General features: G+C 45.7%; 1 protein-coding gene across 1 annotated transcript in view; it reads right to left on the bottom strand.

Annotated features, from left to right (window-relative positions):
• The window catches only part of MMEL1 (membrane metalloendopeptidase like 1), a 32042-nt gene extending 11218 nt beyond the window's left edge, over positions 1–20824 (bottom strand). Inside the window, exons 1-13 of the mRNA XM_035119077.2 lie at positions 20351–20824; positions 20015–20178; positions 14592–14651; positions 13120–13281; positions 11823–11903; positions 10337–10432; positions 8822–8940; positions 7528–7593; positions 6669–6803; positions 6139–6228; positions 4308–4444; positions 2986–3079; positions 247–375 (exon numbers count right to left, since the gene is read on the bottom strand). Of these exons, the coding sequence (XP_034974968.2) occupies positions 247–375; positions 2986–3079; positions 4308–4444; positions 6139–6228; positions 6669–6803; positions 7528–7593; positions 8822–8940; positions 10337–10432; positions 11823–11903; positions 13120–13281; positions 14592–14651; positions 20015–20178; positions 20351–20400 (1383 nt within the window). The 5' untranslated portion in view covers positions 20401–20824. The remainder of the gene's footprint in view (positions 1–246; positions 376–2985; positions 3080–4307; positions 4445–6138; positions 6229–6668; positions 6804–7527; positions 7594–8821; positions 8941–10336; positions 10433–11822; positions 11904–13119; positions 13282–14591; positions 14652–20014; positions 20179–20350) is intronic.
• Between the last annotated feature and the right edge of the window lie 3941 nt (positions 20825–24765).

Below are 24765 nucleotides of genomic sequence, written 5' to 3'. Positions count from 1 at the left end.
ATGAGAAACTGCAGTGAAACCTTCCAAGCTTGAGGCCTATGTGAGGGTCCAAGACTCATCTTCCCTCATTATTGTAATGCTAAACTACAGTTAACATTACACTGGAACCAGCTCTTTGGATAGGGCTGTGCACATAGGTGGATAGGGCTGTGCACATAGGTGGAGGCATGATTCACAGTGCCTGGGACGATGAGGGGGGTAGGAACATGGGGAGGAAAATAAGAAAATCAAGAAACAACAACATACCATACTTTTGCTCTTGCCAGCAAAAGTCTCTCTAACATACAGAGCTCCTACTGCATTCTCCATGTTGGTGTTGACATAGCTCACACATTCCCGCCACCGAGCTTCCTCTAGCATCATGCCATAAAGTGCCTAGGAGAAAAGAAGTCCCAACACTTCTCTTGTCATCCAGACCACATCATGCCTGCTCCCAACATCCCTTCAGCTGGCTTCCGAACCCCTTCTCTGCCCAGCACGATCTCCTTGTTCTTTGCTCTAAGGTTGTCCACAGTCTGGACCAGGGGTAGTCAACCTTTTTATACCTACCACCCACTAATGCATCTTTCTTGATGGTAAAATTTCCTTACCGCCCACCAGTGCTTGATGGAAGGAGGATTCAGCTTGTGCAGTAGAACCCCCTACAGCCCACCTAGAATCCTGAAACGCCCACTATATTGGGTGGTAGGAACCACATTGACAACCCCTGGTCTACACTATCTTAGAATCATAGAATCATAGAGTTGGAAGAGACCACAAGGGCCATCCAGTCCAACCCCCTGCCAAGCAGGAAACACCATCAAAGCATTCCTGACAGATGGCTGTCAAGCCTCTGCTTAAAGACCTCCAAAGAAGGAGACTCCACCACACTCCTTGGCAGCAAATTCCACTGCCGAACAGCTCTCACTGTCAGGAAGTTCTTCCTAATGTTTAGGTGGAATTTTCTTTCTTGTAGTTTGAATCCGTTGCTCCGTGTCCGCTTCTCTGGAGCAGCAGAAAACAACCTTTCTCCCTCCTTTATATGACATCCTTTTATATATTTGAACATGGTTATCATATCACCCCTTAACCTTCTCTTCTCCAGGCTAAACATACCCAGCTCCCTAAGCCGTTCCTCATAAGGCATCGTTTCCAGGCCTTTGACCATTTTGGTTGCCCTCTTCTGGACACGTTCCAGCTTATCAGTATCCTTCTTGAACTGTGGTGCCCAGAACTGGACACAATACTCCAGGTGAGGTCTGACCAGAGCAGAATACAGTGGTACTATTACTTCCCTTGATCTAGATGCTATACTCCTATTGATGCAGCCCAGAATTGCATTGGCTTTTTTAGCTGCTGCATCACACTGCTGACTCATGTCAAGTTTGTGGTCAACCAAAACTCCTAGATCCTTTTCACATGTACTGCTCTCAAGCCAGGTGTCTCCCATCCTGTATTTGTGCCTTTCATTTTTTTTGCCCAAGTGTAGTACTTTACATTTCTCCTTGTTAAAATTCATCTTGTTTGCTTTGGCCCAGTTGTCTAATCTGTTAAGGTCATTCTGAAGTGTGATCCTGTCCTCTGGGGTGTTAGCCACCCCTCCCAATTTGGTGTCATCTGCAAACTTGCTCAGGATTCCCTCAAGCCCATCATCCAAGTCATTGATAAAGATGTTGAACAAGACTGGGCCCAAGACAGAACCCTGTGGCACCCCACTAGTCACTACTCTCCAGGATGAGGAGGAGCCATTGATGAGCACCCTTTGGGTTCGGTCAGTAATCCAGCTACAAATCTACAAATCTTAATGCCCTCCTGCAGCGTAGTGGTGATGGGGAGAATTAGATCTGGCTGGGGAGCCAGAGTGTTGATCTCTCCCACCTGCTATGGGCCAAGTTTGACAGGTCACCTACCCATCAACCACCTGCCATTGCAATGATGTCAGATGACCCATTTCCCCCCCCCCCGCCTGCATAGTTTGAAAGCAAACCATCCTGAAAGCAAACCATCATCAGCATATCCTTGGAACTTGTGGAGTGCTTGGATTAGGGCTGTGCAATACCCGACTATCAGCTGATTGCCAAGTACTGGGCATATCTCAAATCAATGCTATTAGGTAAATAAATGTACACAAGTGAAATAAATACAAGCCACAAAAGGAAATATGTAAGACAGAAAGATACAGAACCAAGAGACTGTAGCTCAGTAGCAGAGCATGTGCCTTGCAAGCAGATGGTTCCCAGTTCAATCCCTGGCATTTGATTTCTGTTTTGTAAATCTGATCTGTTGAGGGCCAATAATTCTATTCATTTTAATCCAACGCAATAGATAGTGCTCTAAAGAGTGGAGTTTACTTATAGTCAGTGTTTCTTTTTTTGGGGGGGGGGAGGAAGAGATGCAGGGTTATGAATACCCCTAAACATTTTGGGAATATTTGTACTTTTGTCCATTTACTGTTTTTATTTTTCCTGATTTGAACTATAAAAATGGTGATTTTCTTGAGTCAAAATGAGAGTACCCCTAAACATTTTTTAAAAGAAAACCCCCCACTGCTTATAGTGGACAGGAGCCTAATAGGGAGATAGTTACATGGCTGCTAGGATAGCCGTGTGTGTGTAAATAAAATTAGGATAATTACAAAAGTTAACCATGATTTTGTTAAAATTCCACTTTGGTCTAAGAGTGAAAAGGTTAGCAGGTGGTGATGCTCACCAATCTGCATATTTTTTTTAGTAGCAGAAATCCCATCAGAGCCTGGGGTCTTACCAGTGCAATAACAAGGAAGTAAATCAATAAAATAATAAAATAGGGCAATAAAACAGTAAAACGGTGAGAGCAGCTGCCTCTCCTTGCCTCAGAGGTTGGCGGCCATCTTGATAATCCAATTGCAACATACATCTAGAAATTCCCCCCTCCCAAAGAAAGTAAAAAGTACCTATAACACTAATAAATGGCTCCGCCCAAAATGATACCAGTAAAACCTGTGAGTAAAAAGTGGGAAAGTGTTACCTTTCGGTAGTTTGCCCTGGCCTCCTTGAAACGCCGGCTCAAACCGCTGACTCTGTCAAGTACCAGGCGCCACACCAGATAGTTCTGGATTGTGCTGGGGGTGTATGCATACATGGGGGTGGGGGTGGGGACAGGAAGAGCAGAAGTTAGGAATTGTTAAATGGGTTGCTTGCTACATCATTTAATTACTAAAACCCTCTTGAAATTTAAAACCCTCAGGGCGATTTTGAACTGATAAACATTTAGGAAGGAAGGGGTTAAATTGTCTCTTTCCTCCCCACTGCTCCCATTACTACATCATTCAATAAAAGACACTCTGAAGCATATGGAATACATAACCTCTGCTATAACTTGCAATGCAGTTCTCAGCAAGTTTACTCAGCCATTAAGTCTTGCTATGTTTAATGGAAATGTGCGCATAGCGCTGCAGCCATCATAAGTCCAGTGTCATCATTTAAAGATTGACATTGAGGTCACTTTCAACCCATACATTGAAAGCACTATGATGCCAATTTAGGCAGTCATGGCTTCCCTCAAAGAATATGGGTCTCCCAACAACTCTCATCACACTTGAACTACAGCTCCCAGAATTCTTTGGGGGAAGCCATGACTGTGAAGCGCTGTGATACTGCTTTAAATGTATAGTGCAGATGGATCTCTCTCTCTCTCATACTCAGTGTCTCTTTCTATTCAGTTTCTCTCCCTCTTTCTGTGTTTCTCTTTTACTCATTCATGCTCTGTCGGTTTTAGCTTCACTCAGTTTCTCTTTTTTCAGCTTTAAGTTCACGTCTTCACATTTCAACATCAGTTTGCAACAACAACAACAAGTTTTTTTGCCTAATATACTGTACACATATTTTATGTAAAGCCATTTAACTTAATAAACACAATGCATTTTTGCCTGCTTGTTCCACCAATAACCACGTTTTTTTGTGTGAGGCGATTTCTCTAAAATAATGCACTTTTGTATGTTAGTTTCACTAATACGTGCATTTATAGGCACACTCTACTCTATCATATGCATTTTTGTTCACATTACCTGGCTGGAAAACTGGAATGAAAAATTCAGAAAAGTGTGAATTTTGAAATATGCCTGTGCCTTGATCTGTGTGTTGCTTGGGGAAATGCGGATTAAGTAAATTCACCTCTAAATGTGGACTGAATTGTATTTCTCCCCAATCCCCCTTTTCTCTGTTTGTTTATCTGTTTTTCTTTCTGCTTGTCTTTTACTGTTTCATTTTCTCTCTCTTTATGTTTTTATGTTTGCTCCCTTCTTCCCCCTCCCCTCCCCCACCTCAGTCCAAGAAATCTGGCATCCCTACCTGGCTGAATAACTGGCAATGACAGCTTTTAGCTCCCGGAGATACGGCTTCCCGTGCACGACCACCTCCTCACTGGAATTGATCTCAATGTTAACCGAAGACATTACATTTTGGATGAAGAGTGTCCAATTGAACCCCTAGATATGAGAGAGAGAGAGAGAGAGAGAGAGAGAGAGAGAGAGAGAAGGGGAGGGGGGAAATGAAAACAAGTCTTTAAAAAAGATATTGGGAAATTCCATTTTCATCCCTCCGTGGTCCTGTTGAAATTGTTTTTCCTTGAAATTGACATAACAAATGGATTTATTTGCTCAATGAATTTAATTTCTGATATATGCACAGTATAAAAGAAGGGGGATTGATCAGGAAGTGCAAAAGCTGGTGGACACACTAGTTCAGAAGATCCACAAATCACAAAGACTGGATTCCTTAAGCATCCCAATATAATAATAATAATAATAATAATAATAATAATAATAATATAATAATAATAATAATAATAATTATTATTATTATTATTATTATTATTATTATTATTTATACCCCGCCCATCTGGCTGGGTTTCCCCAGCCACTCTGGGTGGCTTCCAACACAATATTAAAATACAATAATCTATTAAACATTAAAAGCTTCCCTAAACAGGGCTGCCTTCAGAGGTCTTCTAAAAGTCTGGTAGCTGTTTTTCTCTTTGACACCTGGTGGATAATGCATTCCTCAGCACGTTCCATTCAAAGGTATTTATCATAGTGCAGAAAAGGATTCATAGGGAGAGAGTCCATAGAATGTAGTGCTCTAAGGAACCCTAGTCCAGTGCTCTTCAACCTTGCCCAGATGTTGTTGGAGCACAGCTCACATCTTCCTTGAGCCCTCCACGCTCCTTGCACAACCTGTAATGTAGGATGCAATTGAAGCATCCCTGACAAGTGGCCACTCAGCCCCTGGCTTGAGCATCTCCATGCCATTTCCTGAAGCAATCTGTTCCATCGCTGATCAGCTCTAACCATTCTGAAGTTACTTACTGTCTAGCTGAAATCTGCTTCCCTGTAATGTCCACCCATTGGTGCTAGTCCTGCCCTCTGGGTCCAATCGAGGCACAGGTAAAATGAAGCTTACCAGTAGTAGCTGGTGGGCCAAACGGGGCTGTGTTGCTCTCCTGACTTCCTAATGCTGCACATCACTGTTGCTTACTGGGGGGAAGGGAGCAAGGCAGCAAAGAGCTCAGCAAGGTGCAGGCGAAGTGTTGGAAGGATCAGATCTGCTCCACCATTGCACCCACAGCAAGCTCCCCAATGCCTTGCCCCCCTCTTCTCAGTAAGTGGTAATGATATGTGGCATTCGAAAGCCAGGAGAGAGACACAGCCCCACCTGTCCTGCCAGCCACTGCGGGGTAAGCCTCATATTGCCTGTGTCTCACTTGGACAGAGGGCAGGACTAGCTTCTGAGGCTTCCTTCAGAACATAGTCATGGGCTCCTCTACTGCTAACTAGGGGTGGGGGAGGTTTCAATTCATTTGGCATGTAAAGATGAACAGACCTAATTAGTACCGGTACTTTCCTAAACAAATCGCAGACAGAAGCACAATCACCCTTTGAAATTTGCACTTCTCTGAATTTTGCAGAGCAGATCTCCAAGCCAGTATGGTGCACAAAAAAATTGCAAACTGGCGTAGAAATGTGGAGAACCGAACTTAAGTGCGTGAAACCCAAAAACTGACAGAAACCAACATTGTCAGATTCACCCATCCCAACTGCTATTACTAAACAACATTTTATGTTTGGGAATCTGAGAATGTCATTCCAATAGCACATTAGGGAACAGGTCTTCAAACACCTACATTTAGTTCAAACTTGTCCTGGAGTTCAGCAACAGTCATTTTGTTGTATAGCAAAGTCACATCATGCCTTTCCTCTGCCGGCACTGTCGCCTAGAAAGCAAAGATCGGAGTTGCCCTCTTGTTGTGCCAAAACGGAAATTTCAAGGACAATTTGGAAGTTACTCCTTGGATGAGACACCCAGGAAGTTCTCTGTCCACTGGCTCAAGGGCTCTTTGTGAGTTGTCACATTGCGCAGTGGAGGAATCCAGTGGAACAGTAATGCTGACAGAAACTCATTGCTCCGGCTATTGCACAACAAAGTCACCAGCAATGTGCTTATGCATTCTCATGCACCACAATGTTCCACTGGCACAAAGCATTTCAGCACTGGAACAAGTACAACACTATGTGAGTTTAAATTAGTGCTACATTTGATACAACCCAATGGGTCTACATATGAGCATACTAACATTGGCTATAACCCTATATATACTGCTGTCCTCACTCCCCTTTGGATTTACTCTTCAGCTTTCCAAAATGCTGTACTCACGTTTGCTACATCTGTTTCAAATTCCATAACCTTTCTCATTTCTTCCTGGACAAAGTTGTCATCTTTGGATACATTCATATCTTCTCTAATCATCTTGGCAATGAGGACCATGTACTGGAAGTAAGCTTCCCTCACCTAAACAGAGGAGGACAAAAAGAAGATGTTAGAAAATTGCATTTAAGCACAGTCCAGAGGCAATAAATTCAACAGGCAAAGTTGTTAAGAGTCAGAAACACTGAAGGTAGAGACTACCACTGGATAGTTCAGTGGCTTCCAATTTGTTTGATAGTCTACATTTGAAGTATAAATCTCTAAACCAGAGACGGGGAGCCTATGGTCCTTCAGTTGATGTTGGACTACAACTCCCACCATGCCTGACCATCAACAGTGCTGGCTGCAACTGATGGGAGTCGATGGCCAACAATATCTGAAAGAACATAGGTCGCCCAAACATGTTCTAAATTATCTGTGACTGTTGTCTCTGAAGGACCACCTTCGAGCTGAGCTTGGCTGTTGATACAGAGATGCAAGAAAAGCTTAATAGGCTCAGACCAGAAAATGAGCTTTGGGGTCTTGTAACTAAGAAGAAGAGATGACCTCCCGTGAGCACTCAAACTCTTCTCTGTCTCAGATTGAGACAGTAAAAGTTAGTAAGAAGTAAAGATAGTGAAAGTTCTGGGGTGTGTAGAGATTGTCATAATCCCCATCAGTGTTTTAGGAGATCTCCCTCAGACCAGCACATAAACCATGAATGGAGCAGAGAATAGAATAGCAGCTATTTTAGTAGATTGAAGGAATCCTTCAATATTGTGATGTTTAATAGATGAAAGGGAAGTTTGGAAACTGTTAAAATACTTACTCTTTGGTAGTTGCCGTCACTAAAGTAGTAATCTCTTGAGGGCATTCCCAACCCAGGCTGGTCAATCTGAAAGAAAAGAATTTCTCTTATTATGTAGGAAAGGATTCAACAGAAGATCTCAGTATCAAAAACCCGTTGCTTAGAAGACGACCAAATGATTTGCATATGGAAGGCCCCAGATTCAATTCCTGATATTTCTAATTCAAAGAATGTCCAGCTCTGGGACATTTCTTATTAAGATGCAGAGGAGCTGTTACCAATTGGAAGATACAAGACCGAACTAATGGACCAATCGTGTGACTCAGCATACAATAGCTTTAGGGAACCAAGTGAAGGTTCAATCCACAGCAACCTTAGGATCTCAAGTGGCACATCACATATAGCAGAGATAGGCAATATGGCACCCTCCAGATATTGTTGGACTACAACTCCCATCAGCCCCAGACAAGCATGGTCAAATGTCTGAGATGATGGGAGCTTTAGTTCAACAACATCAGGAAGGCACCATGATCTGTCTTCCACTTGCACAAAAAGATTATCTGTCTTTTGCCTAGAGCTGATGGTTGACTTGTCCTTCAATACTGAGCAGAAACAGCTTGCAATACAGTGGGTTATATCTAAGTTAGCCAGGTCAATTAATTTCAATGGGTATACTTGGGAGTATAAGGAGCATTGGGTACAACCCAGTCCTTTCTGTTTGGAGAAATAGCAAACTTAAAGCACAGCATACCAGCTTCCTTCTGACTGTCCCAGTTCTTTATTTGGAGATGCTGTTTATTTCAAGTACTCCATGCAATTTCCACCTGCCTAGAAGGACTGTGCCACATGCTATACTTGTATATCTGTGTTTCAATGAAATTGAAATAGTTTAGAAATTATTTATTGTAATTGTTATGAGTGGATTTCTGTTTAATTTTTATATGCTGATATTTAATATTATTCTGCACTATTCTAATGATTGCTGAATGTTACTTTATTTAATGTAGGTTGCTTATTTTAAAGTTATGTTTTATTATCACATTCTTTTATTGCATTAGATTGTTATAAGGTGTACGTTCTTTGTTTCTTCAGCTTGTAAACCACCTTGGGTATTGTAAGATAGAAAGACAGTATACAAATTAAAAATGATGATGATGATGATGAAATCTTAAACAGATGGAAGAAGAACAGTAGAAGACAATATCCATAAAATATTGGGTATGGGGGAGTGAAATGTACAAATGCATATAATGGGCAAAGAAGAGCAGCCCGCCAACCTAAAGTACCACAATTCCCTGATTCGATGCTTTCTTACATAAATTATATTTCTGCTTGAATCCCGGTCGTCATGCCAAACAAACATGTCAATGAGGACCCGTGCGTTATATTGGAAATTCAGTAAGGCAAGCTTGTCTTCAATTTTCCAGTTTGGCTCTGTGGCAAAAGGATTAAAAAGAAGAAAATGAATTTTTTTAAAATAATAATAATAATGATGATGATGATGATGTTATGTATCACAATTATGTATGTATCACAATTATCTCTAAGCCATAACTTATGCCTAAACCCAATTGAAATCAAATGTACAAGTTGCCACCAACGTAAATTCCTATAGCCTTTCCAAGGTCACAGGAAATAAATGAGTAACATATGTTTGCTGTGTAGTATAATACTTTGAGTTCTTCCACCCAATGAGGAAGATGGATATGTTGATTAGGACCCCTGAATTCTTTCAGGTGTTAATCCAAGCTAATGCCAGTGTTGGAGGCAGCAGGGTGGGTGAGGTGCTGCCTCGGGGGCTTCCGCCACCTGAGGTGGCTGCTTTACCCTACCTCATGGGCCCCAACTAACCTGGCATGGAAGCTTCAATGCCCTAGACCCAATGTTGGATGGCAGCTTCAGCTGCATAGGCTCCATAGACCTATCACCAGTCAACAGACACATTGGGAATTCGGGTCCACCGCTCTGCCACCAAAAGCCAGCTGGCATTGGAGTCAATGCCCAGGGAGATCTTGTGGAAATCTCATGAGATCTCAGGGAGCATGAAAGATCCCATGAGATCTTGGCGAGATCTCACTGAAAACTGCTGGTGCTGCTGCTTCTCTTCCAGGAGCAGAGGTGGTATGGTGCCAATGGAGGTGGGTGACGTGGCAGTGGTGCAGGTGATGGTGGGGTTGCAGTGGGTGGCACAGCAGTGTGGGGCAGCACTTCCCTATTTCATCTCAAGTGGAGAAATGGGGCATGCTGCCCATACCTGCCAAGTCCCGGACTGCAGAATCCGGGACCGGCAGCCGCGTGACACTGGAAGTTGCGTAGACGCAACTTCCGATGTCGCTTTGCCCATCTACGTCTACGCATGCATAGAAGTGACTTTCGAAGCTGGCGCCGGCCATTTTTGGTGCCCATAGATGGGCAAATCAGAAAAAAATGGCCGCCGGCAGGAGAATATAAGGGAGAATAAAGGGAGACGAAGTGATACGGGGCACTGCCGGGAAAAGGTAAGAAAAAACAGGGGTTTCCCGGGGAAAACGGGGTACTTGGCAGCTATGATGCTGCCCCTGCAGGTTGAATCTGCTGTCCCCAACTGGCCACCCATACAATCCACAAAGAATGATAAGAATTGGAAGGGTAGGGCTTCACCCCATAGGGCACCTCCCTCAGTCCTCACCCAAGTGCCAGAGTTTGTGATTTGAAGTGTTATAGCATCCCTGCTCAAAGATGGGCACCCTCCTTTATTTACTATTATTTATTTATTTCATAAAATGTATAACTGCTTGGTTGTAAACAACAAGAACAACAACCTCAAAGTCCCCCCTGGCCTCCTTGTTACCGTTTGTAATATTCCAGTCTGCAGAAGCCACTGGCCAGCCTCCGACTGTGTGCAAGACCTCGAGCAGAGGCATTGAGTCGCGTTGCTCTATGACGCCTACAAATGGTAAAGGAAAGGAAAGCAGCAGGAAAGAAGAAAAGAAATAAATGAGAAGAGGAAACCTAGCACACTGGTGCAGGATCCTGCCTTATACCAAGGAATTGGAAGATCAAGCTCAGTGTTACCTACACTGACTGGCAGAGGCACTACAGGATTTTGGACAAGGGAGATTCCCAGCTGCAGATGGAGATGCTGCTCTCTGAGCCTGGGAGCTCAGAGCCACTGAGCTACAGCAGATCCGTGAAGATAAAGGAATCTAAGTCATACAGAGTCAGAGCTCAGCATTATCTCCTGTCCAGGACCTCAGACAACTCCCTCCCAAACCTGTCTGAATATGCCTGGAGGTTCCTCTCCTCTTTCCCATGCTGGCACATCAATCTCCAGCGCAAGCTGCATCCCAACACTTGCAACATGTAGCATGTCACCAGTCAACATTGGAGACAATAGAAATAAGTGCATCTGAAACAGGTACAGTGGTACCTCGGCTTACAAACACAATTAGTTCCGGAAGTCTGTACTTAACCTGAAGCAAACTTTCCCATTGAAAGTAATGGAAAGTGGATTAATCTGTTCCAGACGGTCCGTGGAGTACTTAACCTGAAGTGTACTTAACCTGAAGCAAACTTTCCCATTGAAAGTAATGGAAAGTGGATTAGTCTGTTCCACACGGGTCCGCCGAGTACTCAACCTGAAGCGTACTTAACCTGAGGTATGAGTGTAATTGGTTCCGGAAGTTTGTACTTAACCTGAAGCGTACTTAACCTGAAGCGAACTTTCCCATTGAAAGTAATGGAAAGTGGATTCATCCGTTCCAGACGGTCCGTGGAGTACTTAAACCAGGCATCCCCAAACTGTGGCCCTCCAGATGTTTTGGCCTACAACTCCCATGAACCCTAGCTAAGAGGACCAGTGGTCAGGGATGATGGGAATTATAGTCCAAAACATCTGGAGGGCCGAAGTTTGGGGATGCCTGACTTAAACTGAAGCGTACTTAACCTGAAGCGAACTTTCCCATTGAAAGCAATGCAAAGTGGATTAGTCTGTTCCAGACGGGTCCGCGGAGTACTTAAACTGAAAATACTCAAACCGAGGTGTACTTAAACTGAGGTATGACTGTATCTGAAAGAAGAAATGACCATAGGAAGCTGTCATACACTGTCCGACTATTGGGTCCAAACCTGGGACCTTGGGCATGCAAAGCAGATGCTCTGTCACTGAGCTTCCCTACCCCTAACCAATAAAATATGCAATGCATTATTTCTTTAGCTACATTGTAAACCAAGCATAAAACCCTACTCCCTTCACTAAAAGTGGCCTCTAGGGAAAACAGCTTGATAAATAGAGCAAATGGGTGAATAAAGAGGAGGAGGAGGAGGAAGAGACTCACTTTCATTCATACAGGATCTATAAAGCATTTTTGCCTTCTGGAAGGCTTCCCGATCTTCCTGCTCTGGTGTCTCTAGCACACCTGGAGGAAGAAAAAGGGTCATGATAGTATAATGACCTGCAATGCCAGCAGCTTCCCAGAAAGTTAACGTGGCTTCTTTGTTCTCTCTGTTTGGGTGCAGGTGAGGTCATGGCTGCAATAGCTAATAAAGTACTTGTGGTTTCTGCCTTCACTGTCTCTGAATAGCAATTGCTGGTTGGGCCACCATGAGAACAGAATGTTGGATTAGAACCGTGGTTCCCAGCGTGGGGCAATTCGAGAATGAGTTATTAACAGTGAATGGCCTTTTAGGCTTCCTCCACGTGAATAGAAGTTCACTTTTTGAATAATAAGAATTATATGTCACGGGGGGGGGGTGTCAGGATTTTAGAGATGCTTAGGTGGGGCATGGTCAAAAAAAAAGGTTGGGAACCACTGGATTAGAAGGACCTTTGGCCTGATCCAGAAAGTTCTTCTTATGCAATTCTTATGCTGAAAACAGGGATTTGCTAACCTGTTGGCTGAAATCACTGATAATTGGGCTTATTCTTCGTGGCTGAAATCACCAGTGGCTGGGTTTTTGCTTGCACTTTCTATGGCAGGCATCCCCAAACTTCGGCCCTCCAGATGTTTTGGACTACAATTCCCATCATCCCTGACTACTGGTCCTCTTAGCTAGGGATCATGGGAGTTGGAGCCAAAACATCTGGAGGGCCGCAGTTTGGAGATGCCTGTTCTATGGGCTGAAGTTGCAGAGAGTGAAACAAGCTATACTGGAAGCTGTTTACAGCCACCTGTTGGTTGAAATACAACTTAATAGTGAGCAAGGCACTCAAGTTCTTTACCGCCATCTGCCGGAGGATTTTCTGTTGTGACGCTCTCCAAGGTTTTGCATCTTTGTGCAAAATGCAGAGGACACCACCTCTTTGACAGTATTGTTGAGTTAACCATGAGTAATGCCAATGAACAGAGACTTTCCCTTGGCATATCTAGACCTTGGATGGAGGTGGCTAACAATTTAACTGGTTTTTTTTTTTTTGGGGGGTGTATTTAGAACATCATAATCTGAGTCCATAAACTGCAGCATACTTGTGCACAAATCTAGCACTGAGCATAGCTGCCAAGTTTTCCCTTTTCTCGCGAGGAAGCCTATTCAGCATAAGGGAATTTCCCTTTAAAAAAAGGGAGAACTTGGCAGCTATGGCACTGAGTGGGGAAGTAGGCAGGTAATGGGAAAGTACAGAAAACAGACCCTCACCTTTGAGAATAATCTCCAGTTCATCCCTCAGTGTGTCAAAGATGTTGTATCTGGAACTGGTCTCTGGGATGACATGACGACTGAGCCATCCTCCACAGGCATACTGGTAAAAATTCTGGCAAGGTTCTGCCGTGGGGTCCATGTTCTGAATTATTCTGGCAGCTGCATGTCATGAAAACATAAAAGTGTCCATTACTGGGGAAGCAGAATGCATGCAAGTACCCTCACGGTGTCCAATAACTGAGCGCATTCCCAGCTGTTGTGTGCCAGTTTGTACCTAGAGGCAGCACATCCCCCTAGAGCAGTGATGGCCAAACTTGGCCCTCCAACGGTTTTGGAACTACAACTCCCATCATGCCTAGCTAACAGGACCAGTGGTCAGGGATGATGGGAATTGTAGTCCCAAAACAGCTGGAGGGCCAAGTTTGGCCATCACTGCCCTAGAGCTTGAATTTCCCCTAGAGCTTTTTTTGTATTTGTGGTTTGCTCATTTTAAAATTAAGGATGCATGTGGGCTGACAAAATGAGGAGCAATTCTTCTCGACATTTGCGAATATGTTATAGCTAAGTAAAAGTCTGGCAGGAATCAAAGAAGAGCAGCTGATGGGAAGTAAAGAAGAAAATAGAAAAAAATTAAGGCTAAAAGGCTAAAATATTTTGAAACAAAATTTGGAAATGTATGTAATATTGAGCAGCAATTAAGGGTGGGAAGTGAAACATCAAGGGAGCAGGATGGGAAGTCAACTTTTAAATTTGTATTAAATTGGAATTAATTTGTTAAAAAAATTGAAAAGCAATAAAAATTAATTGGCAAAAAAAATCCCCTAGAGCTGGAATTGTTCTGGCAGACAACACTATATGCTTGGTAATTGTTTGGTAATTTCAATAAAGCTTGTAATTAAATAGCTCCCCCCATGCTAATGCAAGCACCTTGAACTGGGACTGGAAACAAGATGGCAACCAGTTTGTTTTACAACATGGGATATAGAGGGGTGTGCTTATACTAGCCTACTGTATAAACATTAGTTGCCTTACGTTAGTGGTTCTTCCCAGTTTGGCCTCTGGCCCTACCCACCTTTAGCAAGTGGCCCCCTGAAGGTTGCCCGGAAAAGTCCACCACTCCTATTCTGATAATCAAACATCAAAATGAGGACAGAGCCAAAATTTATTCGGAAGTATATTCTGATTAAGTTACCTGATCATTTGCCTTTTCTGGGCTCCCCCTAAGCCAGGGTTATGGGGAACACTTTTGGCCCAGGGGGACAGATAATGATCTCTCCCACCACAACTTTGGCACAACTTTGACAAGTGGGTGGAGTCAGCCTTGTTGGCATCTGTCTGTTTTGAGATACAATAAAGTGCACCTCTGGGAGTGAAGACAGACTACTCCATTAGCAGCACTGAAGTCACCTCCCCAGGGCACAAACCTTGGCAATGTGTAAGAATGATTCAGGAAAGAATATCATTTTTACCTGCTGTTACACACCCACGGGTGGTGCATATGTTCTGTGGACCAGCACCATACTGTAAATCTGTGGATATAATAAAGGCATAAAAAACACAGACCATTCACAAGGATTGTACAAAAAAAAAAAAACCCCAAATGCCCTACCTGCAATTTCCAGCAACTGGTATTCAGAGACATATTGCCTCTGACAGTGGAGGCAAGGCATAGCCATTGTGGCTAGCTACCATTGACAGAAATTCATGGAGGAAGAGGCTAGTTCTCCAGGTTAGTGGTCATCACTACATCCCATGGGATCGAATATGTGCTGCATGAAGAAGTATTTTCTTTCATCCTGAATCTTTGAACATTCAGCTTCATTACATGGCCCTGAGTTCTAGTGTTAGGAGAAAAACTATCCTCTGTCCACCTGCTCAAAGCCATACGTAATTATGTACACCTCTATCATGTCCCCTTCTGGATCAGGCACACCATCCTGTTCTCACAGTGGCCAACCAGTTGGCCACGATGGGAAGCCCACAAGCAGGACCTGAGCACAACACCACTCTCCCCACTTGTGATTCCCAGCAGCTGCTCTTCAGAATTCCACCAAAAGGTTATTGACATCTCCATAGATTATTCTGGCATTGTGTCAATGGTGTATTCCAGGAGCTTCATCACTGACGGCTCCAGGGTTTGGAGGGGATCTTAGACAGGACATTGTCAGTGGGACCTCTTAACCTAGTAAGGATGAATAGATATTCAGCCTTTAGCTTCAGAGACAGTGTGCTCATGATATTGCCAATGGACCAAGATGTTCAGAGTCCCATTCATCTCTGCTCTTTGTTCTTTTGTGGGTGCCCCTCCAGATGCCACATATAGCTGCTGGGGGAGGCCAGATCAGGGTGCCAACTTGAATAAAACGTTGGGGGAGGTTTTATCAACCACAAGATGAGACGCACACACACCATTTGAATGGCAATGCCCATCAACTTTGGGGGTAGCAGCCTCCTCAAATATTTTATGGGGTGGTGGCAAAGGGACTTCAGTCCCTAGGAGTTGGTGCCTATGGGCCACATACAAACATGTGCAACGGATGTGATTTCTTACCTATGTGGAGTAAGACACCCATCCCTACCCCCAATCTCTCCATCTTCCTTGCAGGCAACCATGAGGCATCGTCACAGATTTGGGACACATTCCAACCATGAAAAAGGACCCAAGGATGATGTTGCCTCTGAGAGGGAATGAGGCCCGGGGAAATGCCCTGAAGTTCAAATAGAGGAGTTGGAGGGCAGCATTTGGGCCACAGGCCTGAGGTTCCCCTCCTTTAGAGCCAAGTATGTGGGCAGTTTTGTATCTTCAGACTCAGACCTTGATAAATGTGCGGCACCCCTGGCCATCTTCCAATGCCTCTTGTCAAACCAGCTCAACCACGTTCTTTTCCCACCAAACAGAACACAATCCTTAGGATTCCCACCCTCCTGCTCTCCTCACCCAGAATTCCTGCAGTCCAATCCATCTTGATGGGCATCTTTGGTTTCAGTAGCCCTTGTGTTTTTTTATGTAGGTGTGAAAATCACCGAGACCTAGAACCAGCAGGATATTTTTATTTGCATCACCATGGGGAATGGATATAAATGTGTAAACTTTCTGCAGTGTTCCTGAACTTGGAGGATTTGGGTGACACCGATAAAACAAACGCCAATGTGTGAAGTTTGTTTTTTTCTTATAGTTAGAATATATATATTGAGTTGACTTGGAGAAGGCTCAGAAAAGGACCACCAAAATGCCGAAAGGGATGGAGAGACTTCCCTATGAGAAAAGACCGCAGCATTTGATTTAGAGCAGTGTTCCCCAAACTTGGCTCTCCAGCTGTTTTCGGACTACAGTTTCCATCATTCCTGACCACTGGGAGAGATGGGAGTTGTAGTCCAAAAAACAGCTGGAGAGCCAAGTTTGGGAAACACTAGCTTAGAGAAAAGAGTAAAAACTGACACTATAGAAGTTTATTAAAAAATTATGCCTGGCATGGAGAAAGCGGATAGAGGAAAGGTTTTCTCCCTCCCTCATGACCCTAGAACGCATGGGTATCCAAGGAAGCTGAATGTTTGAGGATTCGGGACAGATTAAAAGAAAGCTCTTCTTCACACAGTTAAAGTATGGAACTCACTCCCCCCCAGGAGGCGGAGATGGCCACCAACTTGGATGGCTTTACAAGAAGATTAGACAAATTGGTGGAGGAGGACAGGGCTATCAATAACTAAATACCAGTTTCTGGAGCCACAGAAGAGGAGAGGGGGCTTCTGTGCTTGAATCCTGCATGCAGGTTTCCCACAGGCATGTGACTGGGCACTGTGAGAACAGGATACTAGACTAGATAGGTCATTTGCCTGACCCAGCAGGGCTCTTCTTCTGTGAGTGTGTCTATATGTATGTGTGCACTTATGTGTGTATGTGTGCTACTACTTTTACTGAATGGGTCAAAAGAGCACCCCTTCTCAGAGCCTATTTCACAGTGATTTATCCTAACCTAACCCTCCCTGTCACCCTGAATACCTTTCTAGGACAGAGACAAAGCCAATATTTATTTGACATAAGAGGTGGCAATGGCCACCTACTTGGACGGCTGTAAAAACATAGGTGCTATCTCGCGCCGAAGATTGTGGGCGCCTGCAACGAAGGGCTTCAACTTTGCCTGTTGACATTCTGGGGACCCAGCCCCACAAATACATTATTGTGGGTGCCGAAGCACCCATAGCCATGGGTGGAGGAAGGTGTCACCACTTGAGGGGGGTGACAAAATGCCGGGCGGCACTCACTGTGGGGCCAACCTGGGAGAGGCGCAGTGGCTTGGGCATGGGCAGGCTCCATGATGCCCAAACGGTCCGCCCGCTGCCTCCCCCCCAGCTGTAGGGCGGCTGAGTGGGAGGAGGCGGGCAGACTCCGAAGGCCCATGATGCGCCCAGCCCCTATGGGTGGCTTACCCCTAAGTAGCTTCTTCCACCACTCCAGTTGGCTCCAGTGGCTATAAAAGAGGATTGGACAAATTCCTGGAAGAAAAGCCCATGGCGGCTGGGCTCTGCCTCCACTGTCATAGGCCATATGGCTCTGAATAACCATTGCTCGAAATCACTGGACAGTGGGTTGTTGGACTCAGGTCCTGCTTGCAGGCATCTGTTTGCAGTGGCATAGCATGGGGGGCAGAGGGGTAGTGGCCCCAGCCCCCAAAATTCTGGGAGGGGCACAACCAGGCACCCCTACAATAGGTTCCCTCACTGAGGCCATATGGGTGTGCTCCTGCTGCCTTCCACAGCCATGGAGAGGCAAGCCACACTCAAGCTGAACCTTTGGAGCTCAGGTGCACACCTCCACCCCAGCTGCCCAGCCCACTGGGGGGGGGGGACACAAAACACTGGTTCTGCCCTGGGCACCGGCAACCCATGCTACATCACTGTCTGGTTGGCCACTGTGAGAACAGGGTGCTGGAGCAAATGGGCCTTTTGCCTGATTCCAGCAGAGCTTTTCTTACACCCCATGACCAGCTCATCTTTGCACCCTTCCCGAGTGTTTCAATCTGGCTGGAATATTTCCTTGAACCTACTTCTCTCCCCCCCCCCACCCCCAACCTCAGAATGCACAGGACAGCAATGTCTCACATTGAATGTAATGGACATACAGAAAAGAAACTTCGAACTGAAAGCAGAGACGTTATATGTACCTTCTTGGTAGTGGCGCCCGCCCTATGGAACGCCCTCCCATCCGATGTCAAAGAAATAAAAAACTATCTGACGTTTAGAAGACATCTGAAGGCAGCCCAGTTTAGGGAAGTTCTTAATGGCTGATGTTTTAATGTATTTTTAATATTTTGTTGGAAGCTGCCCAGGGTGGCTGGGGAAACCCAGACAGATGGGTGGGGTATAAATATTAAATTATTGTTATTTATTTATTTAATTTATTTATTTATTATTTTATCCATGAAAATCTTTTAATAAAAACAGGTTTTTTTTTAAAAAAAAAACCTCTGATAATGCCCTTTGTTTGCCTGGTTGGAGGATAAGGCTGTTTGCGTATGTTCAGAAACCCACCTACTATACAAAGGCATTCATTTCTCTGCTTACTTTTGCCTCTTGCCCTGCCTACCAGTGACATGCACCCCCCTGAATGCTGCCCAGAAGAGAAGAATGTGTCCCCCATGGGCTTCTTAGGGACTACTTCTAAAGATTCTTAGGCTAAAAATGAGATATCGATGAAACACAACCCTTTCCTCTTCCCTGAATCTACTGGGAGCTGGTTTTGCTGAACGATTGATTTCTAGTTCTATGAATGGAGGTGGGGAAGCTTCTCTGTATCCACTCTATCCTCCACAACAACATGCATATTTTTATGAACCCGGGGACAAAATATTCAGGCAACACTTTAGTGGCAAGAAAGTCAATGAGGAGGAAATCAGTGCAGCCACCAGAACCTCCCCCCCCCCCAAATCTTTTAAAGGCAGAATAAATACAGCATGTCGTTCTCCCCCTCCTTCCCAGTTCTGTGTGGGAGTTCTTTTAAAACTCGCTCTTCCAGCGACAGACTGCATTTGGGCTTCTGCAGAAAATTATTCAGTTCTTACAAGCTTACTGCATCTCCTGCTCTAGCTTGATAAGATTAGCAGATCCCAATCCACACTGCACAAGGAGAATCCCTCAATAGAGACAGATGCAAACACACATTCTTATGTCTACCAGCTGAATGTTGAGAATCTGGGCTCTTGTTAACTCAACCAAGCTTTTCAATATTGTTATGATGATATTTCAAACCAATTTCCCCCTCTATTTCACTTATACAGCTTTTTCTCTATCTCCACCTAAATTGGCTCTCCTCTCTCTCTCTCTCTCTCTCTCTCTCTCTCTCTCTCTCTCTCTCTCTCTCTCTCTGTGTGTGTGTGTGTACAAACAAAAACTCTGTATATTCTGATTTGCTCGTATCCCAGAGCTTCCCAGTTAGTAGACTCTGTGGAGCAGTGAGTATTTAAATATTGGTGTTGAGTGTCAAAACAACATTTAATCTGCAATACTATGGTGGGCAATGACAGCTATCCTTTTTGCCTGGGATCTGGCATTATTCACCCCTTGTAAGGTATGGTGGAGAATTCTTGATTATACAGGGACTCCTTTCTTGATTTTCATTCTTGTCAAGTTGAGATTTACCTTGAAAACTGCAGGTGGGATTGTGGTGAGTTTATTCATATTTACACACACACACACACACACACACACACACACACACACCACATTAGGAGAAGAGATCTCACAAATTATCCCCAATTATCCCCCCCAATCCCTCCCCCCAAGCAATGGTAGCAAATTCTTTCCTATATAGCTTTTTTTAAGCACTGTATACAATTTACCCAAATTTGCAGTTAAGGAGAGAAGGAAACCACATAAGTAACTGTTGCTCTCTTACCTCTGCTTCTTGAGTAGAGGATTACTAAGGAAACCACAGCACAGGTCATGAGGACTAGCAGCACAGACAAGCTGAGAGCAACAAAGCTCCAGGACTTCTGCCCAGATCTGGTCGTTTTCTCCACAATATCCATTTGGCTTTCTGATTTCCCCATTATGGTCACTCTATGGAGGAAGGGCACAAAATGATTAACCACACTTACCTCTGACTTTCTAAAGGGACACCCACCCCCCCAGAAGAACGGAAGATGGGTGAATGGAGAGGGCAATGGTGCAAAAGCAGAACAAAACAGAGAAAGAAAGTGAGCTTTAAAAAAAAAAAGACCGGAATAATTACATGTATTTATCCATTTGCTTATCCACAGATTTCCCAACCTCATTCTCCATCTCCAGTTCCTGCAGAACGAGCTTTGATCAGCAGGGATGTCTTGGTGATCTTGCTCACACCCAGAGACCTCTTTGGTACTTTGGAAGGAGAACCTCCTTGGCCCCACCAAAAGGGGTGGGTTCAAAGACACCCCCACTTTCCCACTGACACTTCTTGGGATCTTCTCACCACAAGGAGGAGGGAGGGAAAAAACACAACCTCAAATAGTCCCATCAACTTTGGCTAAAATGCTGTGATCCCAAACCAAGTCCCAGAAACACGTCTGTGCTTGGTTTCTCCCTAGCAGAAAACAGAGCAGGTTGGAAGCCTGTCCAGGCTATGGATGAGCAGTCTGGCTGCTGGGGTGCTGGAGCTTGTGAGCTTAAGTCCCTCTGCCTTCTCAAGTCCATGCCAAAAACTTCTCAGCTCAGACCTGCTGTTGCTGCTTTCTTCCAGCAAATGAGCCGGAGGAGGAGGAGGAGGAGGAGGAGGAGGAGGAGAGAAGGGAGGAGGAGGCTTGCCTTTTTGCAACCACACAGCTCATAAACAGCCAGAAGCAGAAGATAAGATTCTACCTAGCCCTTTCTCGCTAGCTAATGGATGCACTTTTGCTCCTCTCCTGGTGACCAGACTGTTCTGTCAATCAGACAGCTGATGGCAGGAGTGTGCTACAATGCTACAGAGATCTTGGGGGGGGGGGCAAGCCAGCAAGCTGGGGAACATCGTTTCCCTCGGTCTTGTCAGCTGCAAAAGGAGAGAGCAGCAGCAAATACTCCTTGGATTGAAAAACACCACCACCACACACACGCACACACAAACCCTCTTTACCTTCCCTTCCCTTTCAAGTGCTGAAATTACCAGCCATGTTTATTCCTCCTCCTGTGGAACATCATTCTAGGAGGAACGCTCAGGACTTGTGTGGACAGCAATGAGGAACTGGCTGGAATGGCATTTGGAATGGAGGATAAGAGCAGGGATGGGGGAACCTCACACCTGGTGGCCATGAGGCTAGCAGGGAGGAAGCCACTCGGGCACCTGGAGTGGCACACCCAGGGGTGGGGCGCTCCGTGGGGCCTCTGGAGTCTGCCTGCCTCCTCCCACTCAGCTGCCCTACAGCTGGGGGGAGGCAATGGGCAGACCGTTTGGGCAGCGTGGAGCCTTCGCACACTCAAGCCACCGTGTATCTCCCAGGAGAGACGCATGGCTCAGGCGCACTGCAGGCCCCGTGGTGAGTGCCGCCCAGCATTTTGTCAGCCCCCTCAGTGGTGACACCTGGGGTTGCCCACACCCCCTTCCTCCGCCCCTGCACTAGGCCCTTCTGTCTGGCCCTTGGAACTCTCTGCAGGCCATACCCCTCACTGGGCCTGATTCACACCCTCCTTGGCTGCCTGGGATGTGTCCCTGAACTCTGGTCTTCATGAAGGATAGAGGTGGGTGTGGGAGTGTGTGTATGAAAGGTAAAATTTACATTCCTTGCTCAGCCCACCTTTGCCCCACCCTCAACTGGTATGTGGCTGCAGGAGGTTTTCTCTAGCCAGCATGGTGTACTGCAGGCATGTCTAACCTGCGGCCCTCCAGATGTTTTGGCCTACAACTCCCATGATCCCTAGCTAGCAGGACCAGTGGTTGGGGAAGATGGGAATTGTAGTCCAAAACATCTGGAGGGCCGCAGGTTTGACATGCCTGGTGTAGTGGTTAAGAGCGGTGAACACGTAATCTGGTGAACCGGGTTTGCTTCCCCGCTCCTCCACATGCTGCTGCTGGGTGACCTTGGGCCAGTCACACTTCTCTGAAGTCTCTCAGCCTCACTTACCTCACAGAGTGTTTGTTGTGGGGGAGGAAGGGAAAGGAGATTGTTCGCTACTTTGAGACTCCTTAAGGGGAGTGAAAGGCGAGATATCAAGTCCAAACTCTTCTTCTTCTTAGGTAATATGTGGCCTTTGGGGTGAAACAAAAGGTTCCTGTTCCTGAATTAGAGTGAATTTCTGAGGGGATATATACCTTTTGTGGGTGTCGTAGGAAGTACTGGCAGGTACACTGGTGCTCCTGCTCTTATGGGTGCCAGGAGGCTCCTGGAGTATTTGCTCACAAATACTCAGGGTGGTGATAAGAGCAACCAGTGAAGCAGCAGAAAAGGGACCTCAGGGCAGCGGTGCCAGCTGAGACTAGGCCTGCCTATCTCCCACAAGTAATCCCTAGTATCCTGCCTCTGCCCTCATGAAGGCTATCAGTGGTTACTAGCCACAGCACCTATGTCTCCCTCCACTGTCAGATGGTATGGCTTTGAATCCCAGTTGCTGGAAATCATGTGCGAGAAGCATAATAGGCAACCAGTTGAGGGTTTCCAATAATGGGCACCTCGTTGGTCATGATGAGAATATGTTGCTGGAGTAGATGGGCCTCTGGCTGGAAGTGCCCTGTGTCCCCCCAGACCTACAGTCTACAGCGATCTCTGAGAAGGAACATTTCCTTGAAGCCAGTCCAAGTCTGTGGTGTTGATCCCCACTCCTGCACATGGTCTTCTTGACATCTGGCCAACATGAAAGAGGAAAACTGCCTCAGGTTCTCTTAAAGACATTTTCTGCTCTCCACCCTGGTCCCTGATCATCAGACAAATGCTAACCACAGCACCAAATGTTCCTGGATCAATGAGACGGTTTTCGCTACAGACTTCAGGAACAGGGAGCCTAAGGCCAGTCTGCCTTTCAAATGGACCGAGATGAGCATCAGCTATAAAGACAGATCCGTCCTTCTCCAGGCTTCATGTGATGCCCTCAGACTCAGGAGATGTCCAGGACGCCACTTTCTCACCAGCTTTCTGGTTAATAGGGAGTCCACATGACTCGGGAGCAAATGCAGTTTACTGCCACAGATATTTCATTCTGAGGAACACTTGGAAATGGAAAAAAATGGTTTGCACAATGCTTGCAAATGAAGACCCAAGGGTTTCAGGGGGAGCAAATTTGCTGTTGGTTGGAAATGGGTTCCCTAGAAATGCAGAACAAATGTGAACAAATGAAATGGGCTCCTCAACTGGCAGGCATGAGGAGCCTCAAGCCCGAGGGCAAAATGCAGTTCGCTAGGCCTCTCTGGTTCAGCTCCTTGAACTCTCCCTCACTAGTCCTACGACTGTATACCCTCCTTCAGTGATTTTGCCTGGTTGTAATGTGTCCTGCAACTTTGCCAGAAGCCAAGGGACAAGCCAACATTGTTCCCTGAACCCCTGGACTACCTGGCAGCAAGTCCGTTGGTCAAGTCCCCAGTCCAGGGTCTGTCCACGTGTCCAAAGTGAAGCGAAGCCTCGCATCCAAGTTGAGGCACATCAACATGGGCAGTTCAGCAGACCCAGCACCTCAGCAGACCCGACCCTCACCTGTTCCCAGCACACTCCATCTGAGGAATCACATACTACCTCCCAGAGCTAGTGAGCCCCACCTGGCCAGCTAGGGAGCTGGGCTGTGGGCCCTTGCCTGCCTCAGCCTCCTGGAGCACCCCTCCCACTGCTCCCTACGCCTCAGAGCCTGCCGTGTCCATGGGGACAGGTGCCCCTCTGGCTCTGGTGATGAGTCCTGCTGCTCTGGTTCCTATGCACTGACACCCATCCTCTTGCCACCCCCCATCACCCCATGAGTACGTCCTACACCAACCTCTCCTTCTCCTTCCCCAGCTTGCCCTGGTGTGTCCCAGTCCCAGCCACACCCCTCGCTGGGATCCTCTTCCTCCTCTCCATTGCCCCGCCGGTTCATGACACATTGACAGGTTCATCCTTCCTGGTGCTCCAGTTCAGGCTTCCAGTCAGCCATGGCCTTTCCCTAGGCCACTCCATTCTGTAACCTGTCACTCTTTCTTTCTGTCCTCATCACCCACAAAAACAGGCAGGCAGCTTCTGTGTCTTAATAGGAGGCACTTAATAGGGTGTTCAGTTTTAATTGAGTGATTTTGTGGTCCTGCCTTTTTAAGTCCCCCCCCCCCAAGATAGATAGATCTAGATATCTGTATATTTACTTCTGCAGACTTTGGTTTTTCTCTAAGCCTGTAGCGATCTCCCTCTTGTGTGTGATGCATAAGGAACCACACTCCCAACCTGTATATCAGATAGGGATATGCAATCCTCAAAGGTAAAAATTTCCAATGAAGCAGAAAAAAAGGAAGAAAAAGAGGAAGAAATCTCAAAAGGTTTTTAAGAACACAGTGCAGAATTTAACATGGCACTAAGTGGATAGATGTGCAGGGAATAAGGACCACTTGTACAATGGGACTTATTCCCACTCTCCTTCCTCTCCATGACCCCCTAAGGCAGTGCTGGATTTTACTCCAACACTCCAGAGCAGATATAGAGGGGTGCAGGAAGAGGGGAGGGGTGTAGAGTTTAGTTTCAGAAGCAG

The sequence above is a fragment of the Zootoca vivipara genome, chromosome 6 (assembly GCF_963506605.1).
Source record: "Zootoca vivipara chromosome 6, rZooViv1.1, whole genome shotgun sequence".
NCBI classification, from domain to species: domain Eukaryota; kingdom Metazoa; phylum Chordata; class Lepidosauria; order Squamata; family Lacertidae; genus Zootoca; species Zootoca vivipara.
The sequence above is the reverse complement of the archived record's forward strand: the minus strand, read 5'-3'. Positions and strand labels throughout refer to the sequence as shown.